The 26,419-nt window shown below is 41.1% G+C and overlaps 1 protein-coding gene across 1 annotated transcript in view; it reads right to left on the bottom strand.

Moving 5' to 3' along the window:
- The window catches only part of LOC143153538 (metabotropic glycine receptor), a 203,546-nt gene that overhangs the window by 101,856 nt on the left and 75,271 nt on the right, over positions 1 to 26,419 (bottom strand). The window contains exons 3-4 of the mRNA XM_076324882.1: positions 12,720 to 12,843; positions 12,017 to 12,160 (exon numbers count right to left, since the gene is read on the bottom strand). Of these exons, the coding sequence (XP_076180997.1) occupies positions 12,017 to 12,160; positions 12,720 to 12,843 (268 nt within the window). The remainder of the gene's footprint in view (positions 1 to 12,016; positions 12,161 to 12,719; positions 12,844 to 26,419) is intronic.

Genomic DNA, 26,419 nt, shown 5'->3' with positions numbered 1-26,419 from the left:
GATCACTTTTCTCAGCGATGTGGACTAATTAGGGTGTTCTTCGAGCTATCGAAAGTTTAAATGGACCAATTCTTCCCTGCGAATCGTGTTACAAATACATCGAGATGTATAGTACAATAGAAACCTTAGGCACAAGCTCAAATATATCGATAAGAGTAGCTCTCTTGCCAGTCTAACGTCTATACGTACACATTAATTTAAATGACACGTGTAAAAATTCTCTCTCGAAGGCTGACCCTCGCGACACCTATTCATCAAAGCCCGACATCGAGATGGATCGCTCTCGCGAGCAAGATGGCCAATTTTCGCTGAACGTTAACCCATTTGACCGTTCTACCGGTCGGAGAAAAAGTGCCACTCCGCGATAAAAATTCCCTCGGAGAAAATGTTCTCCGTTCGAGGATGAACCAGCGTTCTTCGTAATCCTCGACCGAGGTGGGTTAGGACGGGCTAACGAAATTCGAGGCGGTCGATAGGGTACGAAGTTGCAGTAACTGTACACGCGACACCAATTGGCCCTCACGTTGGTCAGTTTGTTTCACTTTAACACGGCCGGTTTCTTGGCCTGGGTTCGGAACGGTTTCGTGCAGCCGCCGTCGGCTAATTGCACTGCGTTTCATCGATCACCGGAAGGGTCTCTCGCCGGTCGATTCCGCGGGCGAACTGGAATTTAGAAAACGGCCCTTCCTTCCGTTTCCTTTTCACCGGAGGCGTCTAACGAGCTGTTTCCGTAATCGCTCGGCCATTCGTTTCTTCCGTTCACCGTTCACCGTTCACCCCACACACACCGGAACCTCCACGGTTTTTGAGACGTCGATCGCAGCTCCATAAATCACCCCGCTTCGGCCGTATCTATTTTGCTCTTGCTCTACGCCGGTTACCTCGTTTTTGTTTCGTTGGTCACGTTCCTCGTTCCTCGGGCGATCGCTATTCCGCTCTTACACCGATATTTTCAACCATTTCTCCCGGTACGCTGTTCTTCTTCGAAACTCGCGAATGTTCAAATTTCGAGCATTCGAAAAACGAGACACCGGGTACTCTGTATCGTTCCCGCGTGTAAACGGAAACGAAACAAGGAAACGTAAGAAAATTATCGCAACGTTTACTCTCAATGTCCCGTACGATACGATGGAATCGATATTTCTGTTTCTTCTCGTTTCTCGTTGCTACGTTTTCTCCTTCTTTTCCTTCTCGTTCCTCTGGCGGTCAATAGTGACACCACTTTTTTCGTTCCATAAATTTTACTTGAATCGTCTCGCGTCAAGTTTCAACGAACTATTGTCATTCCTCGTACGTCGATCACGCGAGATTAATTTGACGCGTGTCGATGATAATTTTCGATAAGATACGTTCGACCCAATAGATTCGATCGAGATGCATTTGGTCGAATTAAGCCAGATTTGACGCGAAACGGGCGACGTACCGAAATAAATGGTAATTATTCGTTAGAAAGGAAATTCACTCTGTCGCTGTTCAGGTTGCTCGTTTCTCGGTCGTTGCCCTCCCACGTGGTATCGATGCTTTTGACAATTTATTCCGGTCACCGTTTCTTCGCTCGTCCTCCCTACCAACCTGGACGTTGGTATTTCGAGCACTTGGAAGCCGAGTTTCGAATAGATTCCACTCGGAGCCATGGTATCGGATCTCGTCAACATCGATGGCCGAACACTGATCAGAAACCAATCAGTGCGAGCTTTGCCTGCGTAGAGGTATGCGTTGAACTTTGCTCGAATGTATCGTCTAATCAGAAGTGACACGCTCTCAGAGAAGACGAACAGTCGACCAGTAATATCGATGATCCTCTGGTTCGGGGATACATTTCACTCTTGTCAATCTGTCACGGTACCAATTCCGTGTCTCTCGACGATGGAACGGCACCGTCGATAATCGTGTCTATGCACGTTTTTATCTCCTTCGGAGGAATCTAATTGTCTCGTTCTTGGTCGATATCGCTTTCGTGGGTCCGCATCGGACGTATCCCTGAATGGTCTACGAACAGACTCGATATTGCAACGAAATACGAAAAATCGACGATGTCGATTGTCATTTATCTTCGTTGTTCGTGGACGGTAGTTACTCGTTCTCGATGTTTCGCGAATCGAGACAGAGTTTCGGAAACGAAGACCCACTCGAGAGGATCGGCCCGAAATTTTGTTCGGTACACGCGTGTATTTGATTTCGAAGAAACTTGACAGGCCCGTGGAAGAGTCGAAAGTAAAGGACACGTGCTTGTGTTTTAGTTGTGGAAATTAAGGTTTAGGGAGCGAAATTAAACTCCCCGGGGCTACGCCACTCCAACTATGTTGTATTAAGAATTATTGGAAATTCGCGAAAGTTTCGTGGACTCGACGTTCCATAGTTTTTGACGGCAAATAACACGGTGCACGTACCAGTGAAGCAATTTAACGAAGAAATTCTATTTTCAATTATTTTAGTTCCGAAGTTACGAATATCTTTCTGTAGACTTTGATCGCGATTGAAAAATGAATTTTTAATCTATACTGATACTTGTCCGGTTAGATACTGTAAAGAAACAAAACTAGAATCATCAACTGTAGATTGGTAACATCTGTATATTGGTTGTGTGAATCTGCAGTGTGTCATCGGTCTTTAATTTCCATGTACAAAAAAAAATCAAGTTACATTGGATAACTTCCTCTCGATAGTTTAGAAATAATTTACATTTACACCATTGTACTGTTTTATCGAACGACAAAACTTATCGAACAACTCATTACGTTAAAATCGAGCACTGTACACACTCGGTCCGATCTAGGACCGACTTATACCACTCCCTTGATAAATCGAGCACTCTGTATACACTTTGTCCGGTCAAGGACCGATCTATACTACTCCTTTGGTCAATAATCGGGCCCTATACTACTTGTTCGATCGGTGAATGGATCCTACATTGAATGGAAGTCGCGTACCATTTGTCTGGCCGGTATAAAGGCCCCTACTACTTGTCGTATCGGCGATGGGTACTATAAGAGCTATAAAGCTTCTATAGTGTACACCTAAACACTAGCGAGTGATCTATACTACTATTCCGGCAAGTGGTTCACCAGCTCCATACTTGTCCGATGAGTGAGTAGAACTAGGTATCGATCAATCCGACAGGAATATTCAATGATACTAATTGCCTTTTATATTACAGCTATGCAAAATAGTTTTCGAACCAATTTTCTCGCGTTGACCAATCAGACAGAGATACTTGTAACACTTTCTCCTTGTATTAGGGTTATGCTAAAGTTTCCATCGTTTTTAAACCAATTTTCTCACGTCGACCAATCGAACAGGGATACTTGTAACACTTGTAATCTAGTTTCCACGCAACGAACATAGAAATTCGACGACGCGAACCATGGTTCGAATTTAGCGAAAAAGAACCGATATCTCCGCTACGCCAAAAGTTCCGACGTATCTTTTCGAAACACCCGGTACACCGTGGCTCCGTTCGCGTCATGGCGCACTTCCCATCAGCTGGCGTGCGGTATCCGCTTCCGTTCTACCTATTTGTAACGTTCATCCCCCATCCCTCTTCCTTTTTCAGGCGTTACGTTTTCCAACGTGACGCGTACGTTCACGCAGGGAACTCGAAAACACCATCGGATCGATGGAAATGTAATGGAAATTTCTACTACGGGCAACGAGCTCTCGCGACGAAAGAGAATCTCACGAGTTCGCGCGATCTGCGAACGAGAATCGTCATTTTCGCGGGACAGTTGTGCACCTTGCGATAAGTTCGAGTTTCCAAGGGCAATCGGTAAACAAACGAGTGGTCGTCGACAGGGATCCCCCTTTGAACGAGAGAGGATTTCTAAGGACGATCGATAAATAAACGAGCGACTGTCGTCGACGTCCTAAAACGAATTTTTGTTTCTCGAGATCTCAATTATAGAAAATGTCGTTGGTTGTTTTCGAAGATGTTCGAGATTGGAATTGGTTTCCTTTAGGATTGTAATCCCTGGAGGTCGAGTTATTCCTGAGTCGAGATCGATCTATCGAACGATAAGGCACAAAGTAACAACTTGAAAAGAAAACAGAAGTTTACTTAATTTAACAATTTTCGTTTAAATTTAATTTTCCTTTCGTGTCGCACGGTTTTCAAAGGCTCGAATTTCGCAAACGAAACAGGGTTTCGATAAAATACGAAAAATTGGAAATATTACAAAGCTTCGAAACAACCTTCCTGTATACTCTATTATTGTACAACGAACTCGAAGCGGTCTCTCTATCTTGAAAGTAAAAAGAATCAATTTTTTATTTGCAGGTGACGGTAGTTATTCATTATTTTGCAATTTATCGATCGTCCCGTATTAAATTTCGTAAAATACACTATTGCTCGATAAGTATCGGATCGTGAATACGATGTAGCAGAAATTTCTTTTTTTATTACGAAACTTACAAACAGCGATCGAACCCTCACGTGTTTACTATGCTACGATATATAGCAACGAAAGGTATGCTTGTACATAATTGTGAATTTACGTTCGTTTCGCTTAGAATGTTGAAACACGACGGTAGAATTCGCGCGTAAGTTCATAACGCCTGGTTAAGATGTCCTATTCACTATGGAGCACGCAGTTACACGAGAACTCTGCGTCAATAACGTCTGCAAACAACAACAAACGAGAGAAATTGTTGAGAAACTGTTAGCGAACTGTCCCCCTGGAGCTCCCTTGGGAGACATCATACGAGATCATGACTTGAATCCATAATGAAACGCGAGAGGAATATTTTGCCAGTCCATTTATTCATTTACCCTAACACGTAACACCAGGGAGCTGAAAATATTATCAACGAAGGGATCTCCCGTGTTGTTGAGTTACTAACAGCTTGTAGCTCGTTGTTGTACAGTAACACGTCTTTACTTTTACTTCCGTACATTATTTTCTTGTTGTTCGTCGACGTTTCATTTATTTTTTCGTACCATCCTAATGGTACGAAAACGTATCGTTGTCATTGTCTCATTTCATTTAATTAATTTTGGTAGAAAACGAAACGAACAAAACAGAGAAAAAGAATGGAAGAAAGAAGATAAAGATACAGAGTGTCTGTTAACGTGTAAAAGGCATTGTAAATATAGATTCCAGACACGAAAATAGAGGAAAGAATTCATTGTGCTCGATACGATCTTCGTTCCCAAGTTACAACTTATTTTATGTTGCAATAATCCTTTCCACGTATAAGATACGTGCAACACACTTTTTTAAATATTGTCTCAGTGTCATCGACACGGACGAATTTGTAAAAACACTGTTGCCGCGATAAATGTGAAACCGATGTACACGATAAATGTGAAAAGTTTATCCCCGCTATTAGAGAGTGTCTCTCCCTTGGAACCAGTTGAGCAATCAACGATACTAATTGTACGTACAAAGATGAACTATTTTTATTCTTCCCTTTTTTGTTAATGAAAATGTTGTTGTTGTATTCGTCAGATATTACCGATTAAAATGAAACCCAACGCGATATAATTTAAATCGTATTTATCAAATCATGGAAGATGAAATTAATAGAAACCAGGTACCGTCGATTCCAAGGCAATAAAATAAAATAAAGAACATCGTTGGTCGAACGTTTTATTTCGAGGTTGGAAAGTTCATTGAAAGAGGAATAATCGTCGGATCCATTGGTTATGGTAAATTTCTATTCGATTTACCTATCCGCCTAACGTTCCCGGGCTAAGATTTCACAATTGTATCAAATTCCATCGTATCGTGGAATAATTAGAAGCCAAGCGAAACTGCTCGCCCAACCTTTACAAATCTCACGTTGCATCGAGTTCACGATCAGGGATCCGTTTCATACGGGTGAAATTATCTATTGACACAAATCGATCCATCGCGGATGGATAAATTTCATCTAAAATCGCTAATCACAGCGATACCGTGGACATTTCATCTCCGTTACGTTGGTCGATCCCGCATGGATTGGTCTTCACCGCCGTTATTTATCGACCATGAAGAAACCTTCTCTGCAAATATTTACACAGTTTGAACCCCCCCCCCCCCCCGGAAAAGTATACAACGAGTGCAACGAATGCAAACAGAATAGAGCGAAAGAACGATTTGCCTTTTCCGAGAGAAATTTCACCATCGATTGGAAACTATCGACTGGTGTTTCGTAATAATGATTCGAGCCACGAGTAATGGAAAAAGAAAAAGAAAAAGGGGGAAAAAAAGAACGAGTCAACATCGCGGAGTACCGGAGAATACAATATTCAGCGATAATCGAAAATTATTCAAATCCTTTTCGAAAGGTATAGCAAACAGTTCGGTCACTATCGGAAAATGCATACTTCAGCGTTTATCGATAACTGGTTAAGCCACCATCGGCGATCAATAATGAATTATTCAAAGACCAAGTGTTTAAATTTTAACGGTACGGTTAATTACCGAGTAAGTAAGCTACGTTTATAAATTACGCACCGATAACGATACGCGAAATGAAATATCTTTTTTTCCTGATATTGCCAGCCGTTAATACGTCCCTCGTTATTTCGCATCGGTGCCGTAACGCGAACAAATCGCAAGAATCTAAAACGTATTTACAGTTCGATGGGTAAAAAATTTTCCAATTGTTCGTTTCACGGCGTTTGTGTACGCATTTAATCTTCGGCGAGGGAACGAACCCAAGTTTCCCATCTTGAGCGACATCGACACCTCTTTTTAGACGAAATCGCTTAATTTCACGGTTGAAAAATTTGCTTTCGCGTAAACACCGTGTAAATAACAATATTTCACCGGGATCGTGGGGAGAACGGGAACGTTAATTAAGAAGCGAGAAAACGTTACGGGAGAAACGATCCACGTAATACCGAATTGTCCCGTTTACATAGATCCCCGGGATCGTAATTAATTTCCAAGTAGCGTAACAACGGTAAAAACAAATTTACAACGCGAAACGACAATTTTTCCTGTCCTCTGCCCTCCTCTAACCCTCCCTCCCTCCCATCGCCCCAACTTTCGACCGGACGATCCGCTAAGTTTCCTGGCAACGAGCCAACGTAACGAATATTACGTCTTCTACGGACTGTTGGCACAGAGTACCGGAAGTGGAAAGGTCAAGTAGACTGACATTGGATCCGGGACTCGAACGATTTTTGATCGGTTGGCCGAATTTAATTCATCGTCTTTTCATTTTTCATCGTCGACGCGTGAAATTGTCTCGCGAGGGAGCAATCTCGATTGCTCGTTCGTTTTTCGCGACCACCCTGTACATCCACACGACCGCTTTACCTACCTGTCAATTCGTTCGCTCGTTCTTTCGCGCGAAAATGGATATCGACAGCGGCCACGCTGTCGTCTGTATTGTCATCGAATGTTATGCATCCCGTGTGATTTGACGTAATACACCTGCGATGGACACGGAAACGATCTCGCATTGGCGTTCAAGTGAAACGTTATTAATCCGTCGACCTGCGCGCGGCATTTCGAGCGAACGAAACGAATTACGTCTTGACGTTTAAAACGGAGGACAGATTGGGAAATTGCACGTTCGTCGGTTCAGTTTTCCTACACCGTGATATTTTTCAGAAAATAATTCCAACCCGTACAGGAAATAATGATCGAAGAAGCGTTCTCTTCAGTTACGATAGCGCCATCTGTAATTTCACCCTGGGCGAAAAATAATTATCGAAAGAGTGATTTTTTTTCCACGTACAATAACGCCATCTGTAATTTTACCTGTGCAAGAAATAATTATCGAAAGAGTGATTTTTTTTCGACGTACAATAACGCCATCTGTAACTTTACCTGTGCAAGAAATAATTATCAAAGGAGCGATTTTTTCCACGTACAATAACGCCACCTGTAATTTTACCCTGTGCGAAAAATAATTATCAAAAGAGTTACCCGTAATTTCACGGAGCTTTTACCTACGTTATCTTATTCTTTGTGTAAAATAAAATGCTTGCATAGTTGACATTTCTTTCTATCGCTATTTGTTTTCGAATTACTCGATTTAGTTTGCAGATTTCAACTTCGAATAGCGACGTCTCTACGCCATTGTCGAACGCCCCAGCTGACGCTGCGACGCCATTGTCCATCGTGTGTACATTCGACTCGACGTATTTAACGAAAAAAATCGTCGTAGAGAAAAAATGCATTCCACAATTCTGACTTCCTTTTGAACAAATACCTTTGTTTCTCGTTGAGCTACGACCAAACGTAAAAAGCCATCGATGTTGTATTCCTGCAGTCGCTACGGTCCAGAAACTTGCGAAGAAAAAAAAATGAAATATCCGCTATTTCTCTTCGGTATGTTTTTCGAAACGATATTAATTAAAATATACAACGAACTGCGACACAAATGAAAATAAGTCCTGAGAATAAGATAGAGAAGATCGTAACGAAACGAACGAAGCGAAAAGTTACGCGATGGAAGAATACGAAGGACGAAAGCGAATTGGAAAGAAAAGGAAGAAAGTTGTTGAAAATCGGAGGATTTTTCGTAAACGCGACAAAGACGAAACATCTCGAAACATCTCGAAACACCTGAAAGAAGAGTAGAATTTTCAACGGTACAACGTGCAACGACTCGCGATCCCGGATCGTAACCGCGCCTGACGATGAAACACGAGAACTGCCGAAAAAAAGGATCAAGGTCCGCCGTGTGAAATTAATTTTACGCCGTCTACGTGGCCCCGCAAGCAAATGTATGGGAGTGTTAACAGGCACCGGGATAAAATTCAATTTAGTAAGTTCCCGTGGCCCCGTGATAACACGATACCCTCTCAGCCACTAAATTAAAACAGCCTTGTTTCTTTTGTGCCGCGTCTTATCGCGTTATCGTCAACGATGGCGCGAGGAAGGGCACGACGACATCGATTTTTCAAGCCGAAAGAGAAAAACATCGCGCGAACTGTTCCTTTCCTTGCCTCTTCTATCGAATATCGCGAAAGGTACAAATCTCCCGTGACAGGGAGAAGGAACGGTCTGACAGGGGTTTATTTTGCACAAGAATATCCTAAACAGTGTCACTGCTGCTCGACGATGACCCGGTGATCGACACTTCTAGAACTATTGCATGGATATTAAGTTCCAGAGTTAGTTTTACCGTTCCAAAGATATCGGTGAAGCCTGGTATTCAATTTACCGTTTTAATCCACTTAAAGTAGCGTACCAACAACGTTACCTCGCAAACCTTCGTCGCGTAGACGCATTTGAAAACGCTCAAAGTATCGTAAAATCGATTCTACCGGAGGATGTAAACATTGCCATTTCAACGTTCGTTGCACCAGTCGACGGTCATAAATTAGAAGGCGCCGTTCGACTACCCTGAAACCTTATCTATTTTTCTTCCAACATTTTGCGATTCCTTCTTCTCGATCTCCTCGTTCGAATTTTCATTCTCCTGGCTCTTTAGATATACCTTGCACCGTTCCCACTTCCACTTCCCTCGGTTTCTATATTTCACTAAACGTGTAACCCAGTGACAATCACTCCCGACGGAAAAAGGTTGTGTCTTCTAAGAATGAACCAAAAACAACGTATAAGGTTACACGCAATTGTCTCTCCACTTACGTCCTCGTACGCACTTTAGATGCGTGTACATACACAGAAACGTCGAACGAAGTTTTCCCATCTGCGATTCGTTCTGTTCGCGCGAACGATCGCACCTCGAATGTCTCCATTTTACCAAAATGGTTAATCTATTTCGCTGAAAAGAATTCCAAACGCTTTCTAACCGAGTCGAGTGGTACCAAAGAACCGACATTGAGCAGAGTTTCATAGTCGATTACCGTTCGAGCATTAACATCGAGAATCCTCGTCTCCGAAAACGCAATTTCGAATGTTTCCAGAGAGACAAGAATTAATGCAGTTAAATTCAACTCGTTCGGTCCAAGGATTCTCAGCGTTTGCAAACTCGATCCGCTTCTAGCCGAGCCGAGCCATCGTCCCGCGTAACATCATTTTCGCCTGGATACAAAAGAAAAGAAAATTCCCGTGACGGAGCACGAGGCTTCTTCGATCGTCCCGGACGAAATTAGTATACTCGGGGAAACAAAGAGTTTCGTCGTGCTCGTGAACTTTAAGCTGTCGTTGTATCGATAACCGATCCACATCGACCGGCACCGTTCCGGGAAGACCGCGATTTCCCATTTCGCTTGGCGGACCATCGAAAGGTTAATCCTTCACCGGCTGTCATGGGAATATTAATTACAGCCAAGGACGACCGGTAATGCCCGCCTTTTGTACGAATGCGTGTTCAGCGAGTCATTTATCAACGATCGCAGGACCATCGGAACACGCCACGGTAATTTCAGAGGAAACCGAATGTCATATTGCGCGGAATCGCTCGCCGATCGCTTCGCTGACAGTAATTCCCTTTGATCTCGTTACATCGGGCATTTACTTCGTAGATCCTGTAAATTAATCGCATCGATGAAGCGACCCAGCATTTCGACTCGACGCTCCGCAAATTAATCCGACCGCGTCATTGCTCGTCGATCGAATGTTCGAAACGGTTTGAAACGGTTTCAGGCTCCGCTGAGCCGTGCTCAGACATCCGATCCGACCGATAAGTGTCTTCCATATCGCGGAAAGGTGGATGCAACGATTCAAGGTCGCAGCATTTCGGTACAGATCGCTTCGACGACTAGCCAACGACTATCACAAGTGAATGCGGTTATCGAGAAACTGACACAAGTTACAGGATTTGTGTTTAGAAGGCTCTAAGTATCGATTTGGCTGTTCGAAGGTCTCTGGTCTAGGATCGGGCGCATAGTCTATTATAATTGGAGCATGTGGTTATTGAAGAAACTAGTGGAAAGAAGACACTTGTCGACAGAAGGAACAACAAGGATCGACTGAGTAGTGGTAAACTGGCTGAGTAGTTTCTCAAATAACTAACTTTTCAAGATTGCAAGATTTGTGTTCAGAAGGCTCTAACAAATTCCCCTGAATATTTATAAATACATCGAATCTAAAATCCACCTACCCAAGTGATCTCCAAATTACAATGGTATCTGTAATTCAAGGTTTCGGAGTACGTTGCAGAACCATTCCGAGTATAAATTATTCACTTTTTATCGTTGAAAAATTACCTACTCGAATATCGAATACTATTCAAACTTTCGATAAATGTTAAACGTTCGATAAATGATCCCGTAGTGTATCCAGCGCTTCGTTTTATTATTTTAAGTTACACTCACTAGAAACACAAGCTACTTCGATTGTTCCCAGTAACGACCATAAATTGAATTTCAGCAAGTTACCGCGAACTTTGTCCAAAGTGTGCATCATTTAACCATGATCGACGTCAAACTTGCTGTCTGGCGAACGATCGAAAATATGCTTTCAAACTGTTCGGCTTTTGAAGGATTAAACGGTGTCACTGAATTCAAGTGACACCGTTAGAACCTTCGACATGATTCAGGGGTGTTTAACCATGCTCATCGTTGACTATCGTGAAACTGATTTATGATCACGTTGCTTTCGAGGCTGCTCGCAAGAAAAGGGATTCGTATGAATACTCGGTGACCTGGAAATAATTGCACACGCCCGTAATTTGTACACGATTTTTACTTCGAGTTGTTTGACAATGACAAATTATCGCGAAGGCTGTCTTTTACTCTGCACAGAAAAACTTGAGAACGTTACAACGCAGCGAGTGTGTTCGTAAAAAGTAGGAGCTGATTTTCATTCGTCCTTGAACGATTTTATGAATTTCGAAAGGCAAATATTAAGGACAATTCAAGGTCATCGGTTTGTGTTTTCTTTTTTTATGCAACGATACGTCCAATCGTTCTCGAATAGACTATTCGAACGTATTACTCGTAGTTGATCGCAAAAAGTCGGTTGCAAACAAAGATTTTCTTTTCTTCTATTTTTCTTTTACATTGTTTTTGATCAAAACAAAGGAGTCGTTCCAGTGGCCCATTTCGAGTCCCTCGTTCCCAATAAACGAGTGTGAAAATTGTCGAATAAAACGAAACGTTCGTATTGAATTATCGATGAAAATCCCACGATAGATATGAAGTGTGAATCGAAGAAGCAAAAACACGTACCATCATCAGTTTCTCGTATTCTTCCTCGATCACGGTGCCATTGTAGTATCGGCTGGTGGATTTTGTATCCGGATAATAAAATCCTCGTTTGCAGACACATCGATAGCTACCACGACGGAATCCAAGCCCTGGAATGGCGATACACTGAAACCAGAAACGATAATCGCCCGTTTACACGTCAAGTACCTACCATTTATAAATGAAACTGCGACAATTGACAATGGAACTTAATTCCGTGTAATTGGTGATGCAATTTTCTCTGAACGAGTCTCCACGAGAGAGTTTAGCGAGAAGGGAGAAGATAATAGGGAGTTACAAGTTTCGTATCGAAAACTGTTTGAAAAACAATTAAACCGAAATTGTTTACTTATTATCGAAGAAGAGAGAGAGAAAAAAAACGAGGAAAATTATGTTCGAAGTAACGAACGTGCACTCGACGAACGAACGATAAATAAAAAATGTACGTTCGCGAAGCTTCGAGGAATTATGAACGATGAAGTTGCTCCGGTGCACGATTATTTCTCAATTTGTAATGTGATTTTCAAATTAATATTCGGGCGAAACCAACGTCGATGACGCAGTACGATTTAATTTACAATCCACCGAATCTCCACGTTTTCGCGTTCATTAATTAACCCGGGTGCTGCCAACACGTCGAAAAATGAATTTCGACGTATGTTAAAATGTTTAATTAATCGCTGACCTCGGTTGTCCGCTTCTTGCACTTGTCGCTGGCTGCGAATATGTTCAGCTGAGTGGATCCTGGTGGCAAAGGACACTGATCTATGTCCAATCTGCGTAAATCTATGTCTATTCCGCTCGTCCCCCTGTAAAGAATATTTTCTTTCTTTAATTGGAAAATACGAGTCGATCAAATTCGGTTATTCGATCGATCCTATCGCATATACGATTAAAGTTTCGTTTCGAGACTGTGAAAAGAATAACGAAATTATTGAATACTTTCAAGAGCGTGTCAAACTACACCGACGCATTGTTTGACAGGTTTCGATACAATTATTTTGAAACCACGTTTCAATAACGATAAAACGACGAACCTAATAGCTCCATTTCTTATTGAACGACCAAACTTATTAAACAACTTGTTACTCGTACATATTGTATATCATCCGATCGTAAGTCTTCGTCGTTCTTTTATTTTTTTTTTTACTGTATGTTAACAAAAAGAAAAATGAAATATTGCAATCTAATCGCGAAGCAAAGTTTTTCTCGAACGATCAATTTCGACCGATAACTTTAAATAAAATTCATATTTTTTAATCGTTCTTGGTTTATTTTACTTGCCGAAGTATTCACTTTTAATACGTCAATAATTTTCAATAAAACAGTAATTACCGAGCTCGAAGGTAAATCGCAAAAATGACCTTTCTTTTCGCATCCTTGTAATTCCCTTTAATCGATGCATAATATAATTTGCTATACCTACTCCATGATTGCCAAGCGTTGGTACAATTTTATGGAACGACAGGCATTAATAAAGCCATTGACTTTATCTTGACAAGGAACATAATCAATTACGCCGATCCGACACGCTGGAGAACGTATCATTTTATGCTGAGCATACTGATTGGAATTCGATATTTAATCGAGTACAGTCGACGACTGATGAAATTCTCTCGCACGGATAAATTCATCAAACAGAAACTAGATCCGCCAATCAGGATGAATTCGTTTGACGATAAAATGTTCAAGCTGTGAAACCGTTACTAGATAGCGAATACATGATTAGTTAAACGCATAACGGGATTACAACATTGTATTTGTCAATTAAACGTTCACCCGGTCGATATTAGAATTATCCGAAGAACGAAAACACGTCTTCTTGAATTTTAAAGAATTTCGATCGGTTATATTGCAAACACGTGGAACCTACATCGGCAGTGTTTCAGGGTCACGTGAACAGCGGAGGAAATTTATGCAAAGATGTGCCCGATTTATCCTTGTTCTCGAATTACGACCATTTTTCTACCCTGTTAATTATTAATCGCAAACGGAATTAGGTAAGTGGTATACGTAACCGATTCAATCGAACTGCCTGTACACGGTGATCGATAAGTCCTTGATGTCTCTAAATCTGTTTTATAAATAAAATTACTCGAATTTAGCGATACACGGTAATCGAATTCTATTTTTAGCATTTCTTACAAAGGTGAGCAGCAGTTGCACATTATCGAAGTACAGAAACGACTATAATCTTAGAACAAAGTAAAACAGGGTACACGTCTGTACAAACTTGTTTCATCGTTTTTACATTCCTAATTCAACGTTCAAGTGTGTATACGGTGGATTGAAAAAGTATTTGAAAAGTATCTCGCAAGATTAACGAAGTTGTAAAGAAAATGAAAGTCGTTGCAAGTTCTTTCGAATCAGCCTTTGGACACCGAGAGGGTGATCCAGTAACCAACTCTGTATAATAATATTTGTAATTCAATAATTGTCCATTATAACTTCAAAAAAAAAAACCGATACAATTACAAGATCAGGATCGTGCATAATGTAACGAGAGCCAAATATTGCAAAGCTCGGAGATGAAATATTAATAAATTAACCTCCGTCGATTTTTCTATTAAAACGCGCGCCGATGTTCCACTGGTGCGACGAAACCTGACTGTACGGTGTTCGTAACGAGACAGTTAGGATAATGTCGTAGCGTGAAGAGGTAACGAAGACACCGATAGGAATTGCGTCTAGTGCTCGCGAAACGACCGTGTAATCCGCGGAACAACCGCTATAACATCGTTCTAATGGCGCGTTCACGAACAATCGTCTTTTGAAGTTTCGATCGACCGACCAGCATCGAAACGAACAGCCAGGGCAACGAGCTTAAACTTGCCGAGTTATTCCCGCGCGATCGAGCGAAGGGGTCGCGTAATTGGCCGAAATTCGTACATCCGCAGAGAGAACATTGCACGCGTATCGAAAACCGTGCCCGCGGTTGTCATAATGGAGTACCCGGTGTCAAACAGCGACGTACCGTACACGTAAAGCTATCGATCGAGCCGTCAATTTATTATGCGATAAAGGTCGGTTACCTTCTCTTACCGAAACCGAATGCTTTCGTCTGTCGGCGTCGCGACGCGACGAGACAGCTCGAGCCGAGCCACCAGATTCGGCAGAGGGTGAGTGGCGAACTTCCATGCCGGAGCTTTGAAGTTGCTTTGACGTTCGGAAGGGGAGAATCGAGACACTCGGGGAACCGTTCCTCGAAGCAATTCCTGAGGATACTTCGTAGGTTAGGGGCGAGGGAACGATTCATCGATCTTTAACGATAGCTTGGTTACAATGCCGGGGCAGCTAGTATTCCCATCGTTGATCTTGTATTATTTACTCTATCGTTGGACCTGTTGCTCGTAGCCGTACTTGTCGGTGCTTGGTACATCGATTCGTAATCGATACAAATTTCTTCCTTTTGCTACCAATGTGGCTTGTAGTTATCGATATCAATTTCTTTCTTTTGCTATCATTGTAGCTAATAGCTATTGATACAAATTTGTTCCTTTTTATACCGATGTAGCTAGTAGCTAACGATACAATTTGTTCCTCTTGCTACCAATGTAGCTAGTAGCTATTGATACAAATTTGTTCCTTTTGCTATCATTATAGCTGGTAGCTATCGACACAAATTTGTTCCTCTTGCTAACAATGTAGCTAATGGCTACCTTACGAGGAATTGTTCCAAAATGATTCAGGAGATTACTTCACGGCGGAAAAGTGACAAGTCGATTCATCGATCTTTAAAGATAGATATATTTCCATTGTTGTTGATCTTATACTATTTTCACTACCGTTACATCACAACTGCTTCGTACTTGTTGGCACTGTAACAACATTGATTTGCAACCGTTGCAAACGCGCCCCTTTGTCAACAATATAGCCAGCAATTATGTTAATTAACATTGCAGCGCAAACTCTCCCCAAACGGAGACATTTGGAAACACTTAATATACTTAATTAAACCAGCTCCTCGCGGGATGTTGGTATTGCAAATTGAACAGTCCACGTGACGGTCGGAGGCCATAATTAGACTCTGAATTTTCTGCGTATATTGTATATGTAAATTTTGGGAACACGTGTAAAATATATGCAGAATATATTTCATGAATAATAATATCGATGTATCGATACTCATACGTGGCACATTTTGAAGAGGTTTAGCATATTCTACTACACTCGTATGAACCGTAATTACATAAAATTCACAGTCCATTGATAAATTAGAAGGCGCCCTTATTGGATAAGTATTGACATCGAAAAACACTTAACATTTCATTCTATGCAAAAACGATCGCAGTAGTCGTCTTTAGTGAAATCCGTAACGCAAGTCATTGGTTACGTGCTCACGTACTGTGTTAATTTTTAAATGCACCTCTCTCGAAAACGAAGTCTCCGATGCAATTTTCTTGTTCTATATTTTCGTCTCGTACGGGGCAGCAAAATCTCCTTGACCTCGTTTCTACCAATTTTAGTCCACGATGTGTATTTTATTTGCTACATAGCTACATTATCGGTTGTAGGTACATTGCTCGGTGGTAGACGTAACCGTCTTACTTGGCAACAACTGCACTTATCGTGCATAATGATAATCGTATCTATCCACCTTGACGACATCCACACTTACCTCGTTCGGCGACAATTATACCTATCCCACTTGGCGGTGGTTGCAGCCATCTTGCTTGTTCGTCGACAAGAGCCACAACCGACTTAATTGGCAATATATACAATTATCTACCTTGTTATCAATGCCACCGCACTTGTTGCGATCGCTAACACTTCAGCTACAACCGTCTCGTTACCGTTATTTCTATTATTCCTACCATTACTCCCTCCGATTACTCCTATCACGATTAGCATTATTGTCGGTAGAGATTCGTTCGTTGTTATCGGTGTTCTTAAAGCCACAATTAATGCTTTCAGCATTTCCGTGGCTATATTCGCCGCTATTGTAATGGATATTGCGCATCTCTCGCCATTACTGCAACACACTGCAGCTATAACCTGTGTCTCGTCATTAGCGACATGCACCATGCATCTTACAAAGGGAAGTAAATTGAGCCACGCACGGTGCGTGGTTCCCGTTCCGCTAAACAGCTACTCTATTTGAACAGGTATGTTCCGTTTATACTAACGGCAATTACCGCGGCTATATTTTCAGGGAACAGCGCTGATTGTTGTTGTATTTATTTGTACAAACTTGCGCGATAATTTCTTTATCCAGATATCGTTCCGTGTTTCTACACAGGTCGGAAACAATACCCAATTTCGATTCGTTTGTTTCGGACAATCCCGTCGAGGGTGACTCCGTTCAATTTCATACCGTTGAACATCATTGCGAGAAAAAACAAAAAACAAAAAAAAAAACTAAAAAAAAAAAAAAATTGGCCCCGATTCGTGATTCGTTTCGTCTACGTAGCGAAGCAACGACAACCCCGAGCCAATTATCGAAATTGCATCAACCTTCGGGAATCTTCTTGGAAAAACAACAGAATAATCGAGCCACCGCGTGCGTTTTAAATCGCGAGCAATTACCCGGGATAAGCGAGGATAATACAGTTCGTGCGAAACGAAGAGTGTAAGTGGGGGTGGGAGAGGGGTTGGAAAAATTTCGAGGAAACGGCGGATGCACTCTCACCGTGCTATTAGAGGAGATCGCTCGGCGATAATGTTGAAGCAATTTCATTAAAAGAAGGCCTGAACGTTACCCAATGGAAAGACCGAGCGAGGTCCACGCCACTGTTGCTAATGAACGCTCGAGGAAATAAATTGCTCTTTTGTGCGCAGCCACCAGTAGCAGGATCCTCGGTTCGGGAATCGAAAGTGAAAACGCGACTCCTTAATGGATTTTCCTGTTTTTACGCTCCGAATCGATCGACGGGGAGCCAAATCGTTTCCACCGTGACATCACCGGTTGAAATTCGCAATTTACTATTCCGTTCAAGGGGACGAGAAACGTTAAAGTAACAGCGATTCTCAGCAATTTTTTTTATTACGTAAAACCTCGACGAAAGTATTCGTCGCTCTTCTAGCGTTAAGTACGTAAGAATATTTTCACGCTTTTATTTGCACGCACGAATACAAATTGAAAATATTGTTCACGATTTATCAACGCGATCGCTCTTTCTTGTTCTTGTACCGCCCCACTTGTCTTTCTCCCCGGCTCGGAACAATACGTCCACTTAACTAAGTTTTATTCGCGAATGTAGCATTGTCTGAGAAGTTGTCACAAACACGAGCCGAGTTTGCGGACGCCATCAGAAACACCGAGAACGAGTGAGATACAATTAACTCGGTAATATCAGTTCTAGGAACTGGTGCGGTTAACTTTCCGGCAACTTCTTAGACAACCGTGAATTAATGTTCGTATTCCGATTCGCGAACATTTTACCGTTTCCCTGTTCGGATATAGGTAACCCTCGCGACCGTAACACTAACTCTCGATAACACTATTCTATCTACAGTCAATAAAGTTCCTGACTTTATTATCTATGTAGAGTGCATAGATATAGTGCATAGATATAGTGCAGAGTGCATTATAATGGTATTTTCCATTAATAATAAATACATAAGTGTGAATAAAAAATATACAATATTTTATTATCGCATCGGGGCCAGTCACTTTCAAATTCTCGACCGACTTCGGATTCAAGGCGGTAGGGCGGACTCGATTCCTTCAAATCGAGGTTTAATTGTAAACAAACGTACGAACATTGATTCGATAGTAATTTATTTTTGGTTTAAATGTCGCGTCGTCGTCACATCGGTGGGTTTAGAGCTCTACGAGACACCGAAAAATCGAAACGTTTAGAATTTAAGAACGATCGATTTAAACGGTTATATTGGCCACATAACAAAGAGGATATAATTTCTTCGGTGACGTACAGAAGCATGGAAATTTAATTGGTGCAGAATGTCCGGTGAGGAAATAGACTCGTCGATAACTTTTTATATGAATAAAACATCAGCAACGGTACGGCGTTTTTCGAGGTTCGTTAATCCGTGAGGGGATATAACAGATTCATAATTGTGACAGTAAATAGACATTCGCGCATTAGCTAAATAAGAGACAAGAAAGGATAGACGTTATTTACCGGATGATTGTTCTCGATTGTCAGTCATTCTTGATGATATCTGACAGGGGATTTGAAGATTCGCTACATGCAACGGAACCCATCTATAATATACTGCCTCGCTTAATCTTTGCCGATAAGATCATTCCTACGATATCGTTAATAATTCACGCGATAAATGTGAGTTCGTTTCTTTCAAAATATGCAACATTTATACACAAGGTGTTTAAAAAAAAAGGGTTCAGGACTCTTAAGACAGATAGTACTGAAACGTAGGAAAAAAGTTTGAATAAACGTAAAAAATTAATATTGTAGAGAATTACGAACAATTTTTCATTTTAGATGAAGCGTACGCTATTACGTACGATATTAATCACTTGGAAACAATTGTTTTCGTTTTAATATAATTTCCGCGGTATGTGCGTTTATAGATTAAAATTGGTCACTCTGTAGATAAGTCCTAGCCAGAGTGGATTGACCAGGCTTGAATCGTAATCGGCCTTATCTTGGCCTAAAAGTGGAAGAACCGGAAATAAGTTCCTCTTCGAGGCTGAGAGAAGCGAGAGAAGGCTAACGGACGTATTTAAAGTTCACAATCTTTCGCCCCTAACTCCTCGGCTCATTCACGAATCTAGGTCGAAATATTACACAGAGAATTTCGACTCGAGCCACACTTGCGACACACCAATACCATTGTTACATATTTTTGCATATTCGTAATGCTCGGAAAACAAATAGTAAGGTACAAGATCTACTTTAAGGTAGATAATTCCATAATTCCCTAAATTGAATTTCGTGCAAGATATTTCAAACTTGTCCTCCCTTTATAATCATTTGAAACTCGCAAATAAACTGAACAATCGTCGTAACGCAATCGAACGAATCGGTGCGTGTCGTTGTTGCTCGAAATATTCGCGTTAATGGAAAGAAACATTTGGACTGCTCGAAGTGCGTTCGTGAGGCTCGGTAGGAACGATCGAGGAAAATTCGAGATTTCGGTTTACGTTACTCGATTTCGCGAGAATCGTGTGCTCGTGTCTCGAGGAAACCGACAGATTCCAGCTACGTTCGTGATCTCGCTTTACATTCGAAATCTCGCTTTGCATTCGGAATACTCGCTTTACATTCGGGATCTGGATCTTAGACACGAGGTTCTAGAAAATTTCCGGATCTTGACAAATTCCAGATATCGTCTCGGTTTTGTCAAGATCCCGAGCAGCTCCGGTGCAACGTAAAGTCACGATCCGAAGACAATTGCCAAGTGATACTTTCCTCGATCGTGTCATCGAGTCCTTTGAGCGGAAGGACAATCGTATTCATCGATCGTAATGTTTCGTAGAGTTTTCAGTGACTCGTAAAAGCGTGTCAACGATATATTTAAAAATCGATAACCAATGAAGGGAAGATTGTGATTGGAAACTGTAAATTTACCGGTTTTTTCATCTATCGGTACGCGTAGATAGGAAGATAACAATTCGGTAAAATTTTTTATCGAAACCGGTTCATCCGTGTTTTTTTTCCAATATTTGTTAAGGTATTGAAAATATAAGAATAAGTATAAATTGTGAATCGAACGCGAACAGGAACATCGAGTAAACGAATCTGGATCGAACGGAAGTAAATTCTTCGGGTGGTGTTTCAATCGCGATCGGAGAATGCTCGCATCGCTCTCGTTTCGCAAGTTTCCATAAAGTATTATTTAATAACCGTGTTCACCGATCTCATTCGACGGAAGTATTTATTTCACGAATGGAGACGCAAGAGGTAATCTCAACTTATTCGCGAAACGACGCTCGAAAAAGCGAATACAACGGAAGGAATTATTTGCAACGCGGACGAACGCTAAAATATGCACCAGGAGAACCGGGGAGACAAAAAGGAACAAAGGGGGGGCTCGAAAGATCCAGACTTAAGTTCTCGGTTAGGAGACAGCGGCGTTCGAGTAAATTGCAAACAGTACAAATAAGTAGAGAAGCTGCGTCACCGCTACACAAATGGGACGAAATCTCGAGTATCGTCGACGAAGAAATACTTGAATGCGAATTCATTAATAACTCGCAGTCGGGCCATTTTAATTAAACTGTAACCATTGCGAGAAGTGTAGCTTTAAAATCCGGATTCAATCTCTACGTACCATCCGGTGATATTCGAAGTAAAAAATTCGAAGCGAGATTCAAAGTAAAAAATTCGAAGTGTGATCGAAATATTGGTATACTACCGTCGATACATCGAAGATTAGATACTCTATGAACGATGAAATTAGTAATTGTTTTAAATTTTAATTATTAGAATCGCTTCTTCGTGCGAAAGCAAGCCAAAGTGAAAGGAATCTTCGCTTCTCCTTCGAAAAAATTCATTTTCAAGGGAGCCGAGCCGTATGCAGTTTAATTCGAAGCTATTCGTTTTCCATTATTTCGTAAGAATACGATCAAATGGTTGTGTATACTATATAACAATTTTTAAAATACTTGCACTCAGGTCGAACGAAAATTAAAATTTGAGGAAAGGAAATATTTCTCAACAATTTTTTTCTTCGGATCGATGGAAAAGTGCACGCAAAAAAGTTCGATATCGAATCATTTCGAATTATTTTCCATTTCTTCTACTCGGTAAGACGATTCGTTTATTTCGTTATATTTATACAAAGAGACGAGGGAATTAAACCGACGAAAGCACGGATGTGTCGTTGTTCGCGCACCGTCGAAGCTCCAGTTCGACGAAACATCGGTTAATGCGACGTTAACGATCGCATTTTTCAAATGCACGTCAATACGAAAATGCAGTTTATGCATTCGTGTTTCTCGGACTAGAAACACTACTCACGGAGTAACGAAAGACGGGTGGCGCCGAGAAAAAGGACGAATAATGATATTTGCGTGGCAATGATAACATCGTAAATCTCGTCACTATGATTTACATTCTTTGTAAATACACGAGGCGAACGATGTCTCTTTCAACGATATAAATCGGATTTACAATTGCATCGGCAAGAACCGACGTTCAATTTTTATCGTCGTTGTTAGAACGTTGTCGATCGAATATTTACGATTCAATAGCTGTTATCTTCCTTTCGTGCCTGGATATTTCGAATATCGCTGTATAATCGTCGAGTACTGTGCAGTATTTTCTTTTTTTTTTTTTATATATATATATATATATATATTCCCCCATCAAAATTTATTTTTCGACCGGTCCTCCAAAGATACAATCTTACTGTGAAAATGACAATTTTATGCTTTCGTAAAACAGATGACACAACCGTCGTAAGGTAACTGTCATTTGTCGATCGAAGATTTACGATTCGATCGTTGTTATCTTCCTTTCGTGTCAGGATATTTGGAATATCGTTATATAACCGTGGAATACATCGATTGCGTTAAATTATCTTTAATCGTGTAAAAATTGTGTATTTATCTCGATTCTCTGAGAATGTAACTTTCAGCTACTCTTGTTCCGTCACGTGTTAGACGAAAATTGAAAACAGGTGTTCGTGTCGTGTACATCTACGAAACGTCTAAAAGTTGCACGAAATCTCTACGTGGGCCGAGGTTCTGAAAATTTCGTCGATTTTGAGTAAGCTCCTTTGTTCGTTTTCTGTCGTTTTACTTTCCACTGTGTCGTGTCGACAAGAGTAATTTGTCCGGACGGAAATTAAATTCGATAAATTACGAGTTCGAGCGTGCATCGGTGATCAAAAAGAAACGCAATAATGGAAAGGCCATTGAAGTGCCGAGCAGTGTCCGATCAGCTCGAACGACTGAATGGAACCACTCGATTCCGTGGACGTTCTCCGAACTCGGCCGAAGCGAGCGAAACATGGTCGAGCTATTGGCGTTTGTAGCTCACCCTTCAATTATTCTGCGTTTCTCCTCTAATGGCAGCGAGTTACGAGAGCTGAACCCGTGTATAGCTTCTCCAAGGGAATGATGCAAAACACAAACGATCCCAACGGGGAAAAAAAATTACGTTCTCCGATACTGTGTTATTTCACTATGGAGGATCCTCCGGCGAAATCTTACCAATCAATCGCGACTCGTTACTTTTCTACTTGCTTTGATTTTAACGAAGACGTAACTGAAACGGTATTGACAAATTTCGCGGAGTTGGATCGGTATGGAGAATTGTGCAAAAAGTGATGGCAAGATCGATGATTTCTTTCCCGTTTTTGAATTTTTTATTCTGGAATCAAATTCTGGGCTAAACGATCAAACGTGGCCAAGTTTTGAAAGAAACTGATAGCCTATATAGCATATTTGAAGTGATAGCTTTAATTGTGCAAAAAATATGGGACGCGTGGGTCGAAAAAGACCCGAGGAATGCAGCAAAGTTAAGAAATTCTTCCCAGTGAAGGGCCAAGAATAATAATTCACCTTACATGCCTATGGAGGACCTAAGAAAATATATAAATGTCTAGTCGCGTCTACTGTAATGGCTTTAATTGTACAAAAAATATGGGACGCGTGGGTCGAGAGAGACCCGAGGCACGCAACAAGGTTAAGAAATTCTTGCCAGCGAAGGACCAAGTAGGATAATTCACCTAATGCGCCTGTGGAGAATCGGTAGGCAAACAGGAACGACGCGATGTTCGTAATTCTCGTGGACGCGGAATCGATAGTGGCGTCGAACTGCGGTGAACACGGTAAACCAGCGGTTACAGGGAGCGAGCATCAAGTATGTTAATTCGCCTCGTTCAGGCAAACCGCCAATCGGCGCGCGAATCATTAAACTTCGCCGTTAATGGCCGAAGTAACACTTACGTAAAGGTGAAATGCGAGCATCGAAAGGACAACGTTCGAAAGTGGCCATTTTTGGCACTCGTCTGGAAAGAAACATTCACACAAGGAATTCGTTTACACGTTCCACGAAATCGGATCGACAACGATCTTCCAAAAGAAATTAATCCAAATACCTTGAACTTCTTTTTCGCGGACGCAACGTTTTCGATCCTTTTATATCGTTCCGTAATGTTTCACGAGTACGATAGAAAAATGCACCGAATCGATAGGAAAAAATTGTACTAATTTTTAATTTTTAGTTTTCGAGGTTCGTTTTCCCGATACGCGGAGTGGTTGTTGTCGAAAACGAGAATTTTTCCCAAAAATACCTTCAACCGAACAGTTTTGTTTTTCCATTGATTCGGATAACGAGAGTTCTAACGTGAGTTGCGGTGGTAGTTTTTGGTAAAAATTGTCAAAAATTTTCTCGATCTCGAAAATTTTGAAAACTGGTCTTTGCTCCATCGCCAACGCGATTCTGTAAACTCGCGAAAAATGAAAAAACAAATTCTACCGTGCAGTTGGTTCGCAGAATGCAACCTGCATAAAATTGCATATTTTACTTCAATGGATGTACGTTCGAAACGATTACCATTAACTTGCGTATATTTACTGTATATTTGCACTTTCAGTAGTAAATGTTTCGAATGTTTGTAAACGTACTTTCGTTTCAAACACTTTTCGACATAAAACAGATCCATAGATATTTGCAAATTGTACGCGATCGTAAATTTTGTATAGATCCTTTACGTGCACTCTTCAGCTTTTTCGAACACGATTTTTATTATTCGAGCTCGTTCGAGTGTCGATACATCCTTCGCGATCGTATTTATTTTTCTGCGAGCTACAACGTCGCGTTAACGAAACTGTGTCGCCCGTTCAAAATAATGGTAATTAGTCACAATGTCAACAACGTTGCATGTTTCAATGACCCTGGAGTATGTTACAGGGGAGTGTGTTCGTGACTGATTCGGAGCAAATTCAGAGATTATGGTCTACAGGTGTTTCAGAAATAAATGATCCGACTTTAGAAATGTATTGTACTCGTTCTAAGGACGAAAGTTGTAAGGACATGTGTATAAATGCGTTATAAACACAAAATCTGTTTGTAAACACGTTTCAAACGCAAAATCTGATTATAAATGCATTGTAAACACAAAATCTGATTGTAAACGCGTTGTAAATACAAACTGTGTTCATAAACGCGTTATATCGTCGCATCTACGGTAAAATCTTTCCTCGAAGACGATCTCGAGCCAAAAATACATTTGGTACGGTTCAGCATCGATCTCGAGAAACTGAAACAATAGAATTAATCGGGAACGAAGCAGACAGATTCGAACATCTGCAATTGAAGAACAAGCGATTAGACCAGTCGAAGGAAATCGAAGACTCAGCAGGAGACAAATTACCGTAGGTATGCAGGATGTTTCTTATTGTTAGTCGATTGTGCGAAGGAAACCTTTTGTATCGACCCCTTGCTACGTGCAACGAGCACAACTCTCCTTGCCAACGGATTCATTCCTCGCGATTCAATTTTATCCGGATTGTGCTATTGTTTCAAAATTTCGAGCATCGATACTTTCCGCGAACAAAGCAAACTCCGCGTAGTCGCAGATAATAGTTCACCGTGGTGAATTATTACAAAGATTGACTAAGGTTTCGAGATTTGAAAAGTAAAAGAACTTCTTTAATACTACGTGTAGCGTATTAGATACGTGAAATCGTATTATAAAATCTATTGTAATCTGAATACTGTGCATCAGAATGAAAATAATCCTTTATAATCTCCTGATGCGCTTAAATATATAAATCACCGAAATAACAAATGGAATACAATCAGTTGGAAAGTTCTCGGCTAACTTTTAGGAATCAAATACTCGGTTTCCATGTTCGCTTCGTCAATCGTCGTGTAATTATCGTTACGTACGAAATTCAATTAACTATTCAATGATCAACCAAAAGAGATTTAATGTACCACAGACTCTTTACGTTTATAATAAAAAAAATTGGTTCTTTCAAGTTGCTACCAATTGAATTGTTAAAATCAGATTGTGCATTGAAAAGGTGATAGTTCGTTACAAGATAAACAACGCCTCGCTGAGCTGCTGTTCAAGCGAGTAACAATTTCCCACCCGTCTAGATGACACGTGTCGAGTATCGGGTAGATCGATTCGACGTTTTAGAAATAGCGGGAAATTCAAATCGACCGGTGAGAATCGGGACACCTTGTATTCTCCAGTGGTGGTAGACCGTCGCTGAAAAGAAAAAAAATACGTTTCTTCCAGCGTACATCTTCCCGCCAATTCGTGAACGTGGACAAAATTTGTTTGCATTAAAAAACAGCCGCTCGGTGTTTGTCCGTGGATGAAAAACTATCGTCCGTGGATTAAACCGGGAATTTTTGTTCGCGCTTGCACTGCGAAACAAATCGGTCGGCTCCTCCGAGCTGGAAAAGAGATTCTCCGAAGAAAATTAGAATTCCCATACCGTTCGCGAAAGTCATTTGCATACGGCAGAGATTCGCGGATTTTAAATACCGGAAG

This window comes from Ptiloglossa arizonensis, chromosome 12 (genome assembly GCF_051014685.1).
Source record: "Ptiloglossa arizonensis isolate GNS036 chromosome 12, iyPtiAriz1_principal, whole genome shotgun sequence".
In the NCBI taxonomy this organism is placed as follows: Eukaryota; Metazoa; Arthropoda; class Insecta; order Hymenoptera; family Colletidae; genus Ptiloglossa; species Ptiloglossa arizonensis.
Note: the sequence above shows the minus strand (reverse complement) of the source record. Positions and strands in the feature narration are given on the sequence as shown.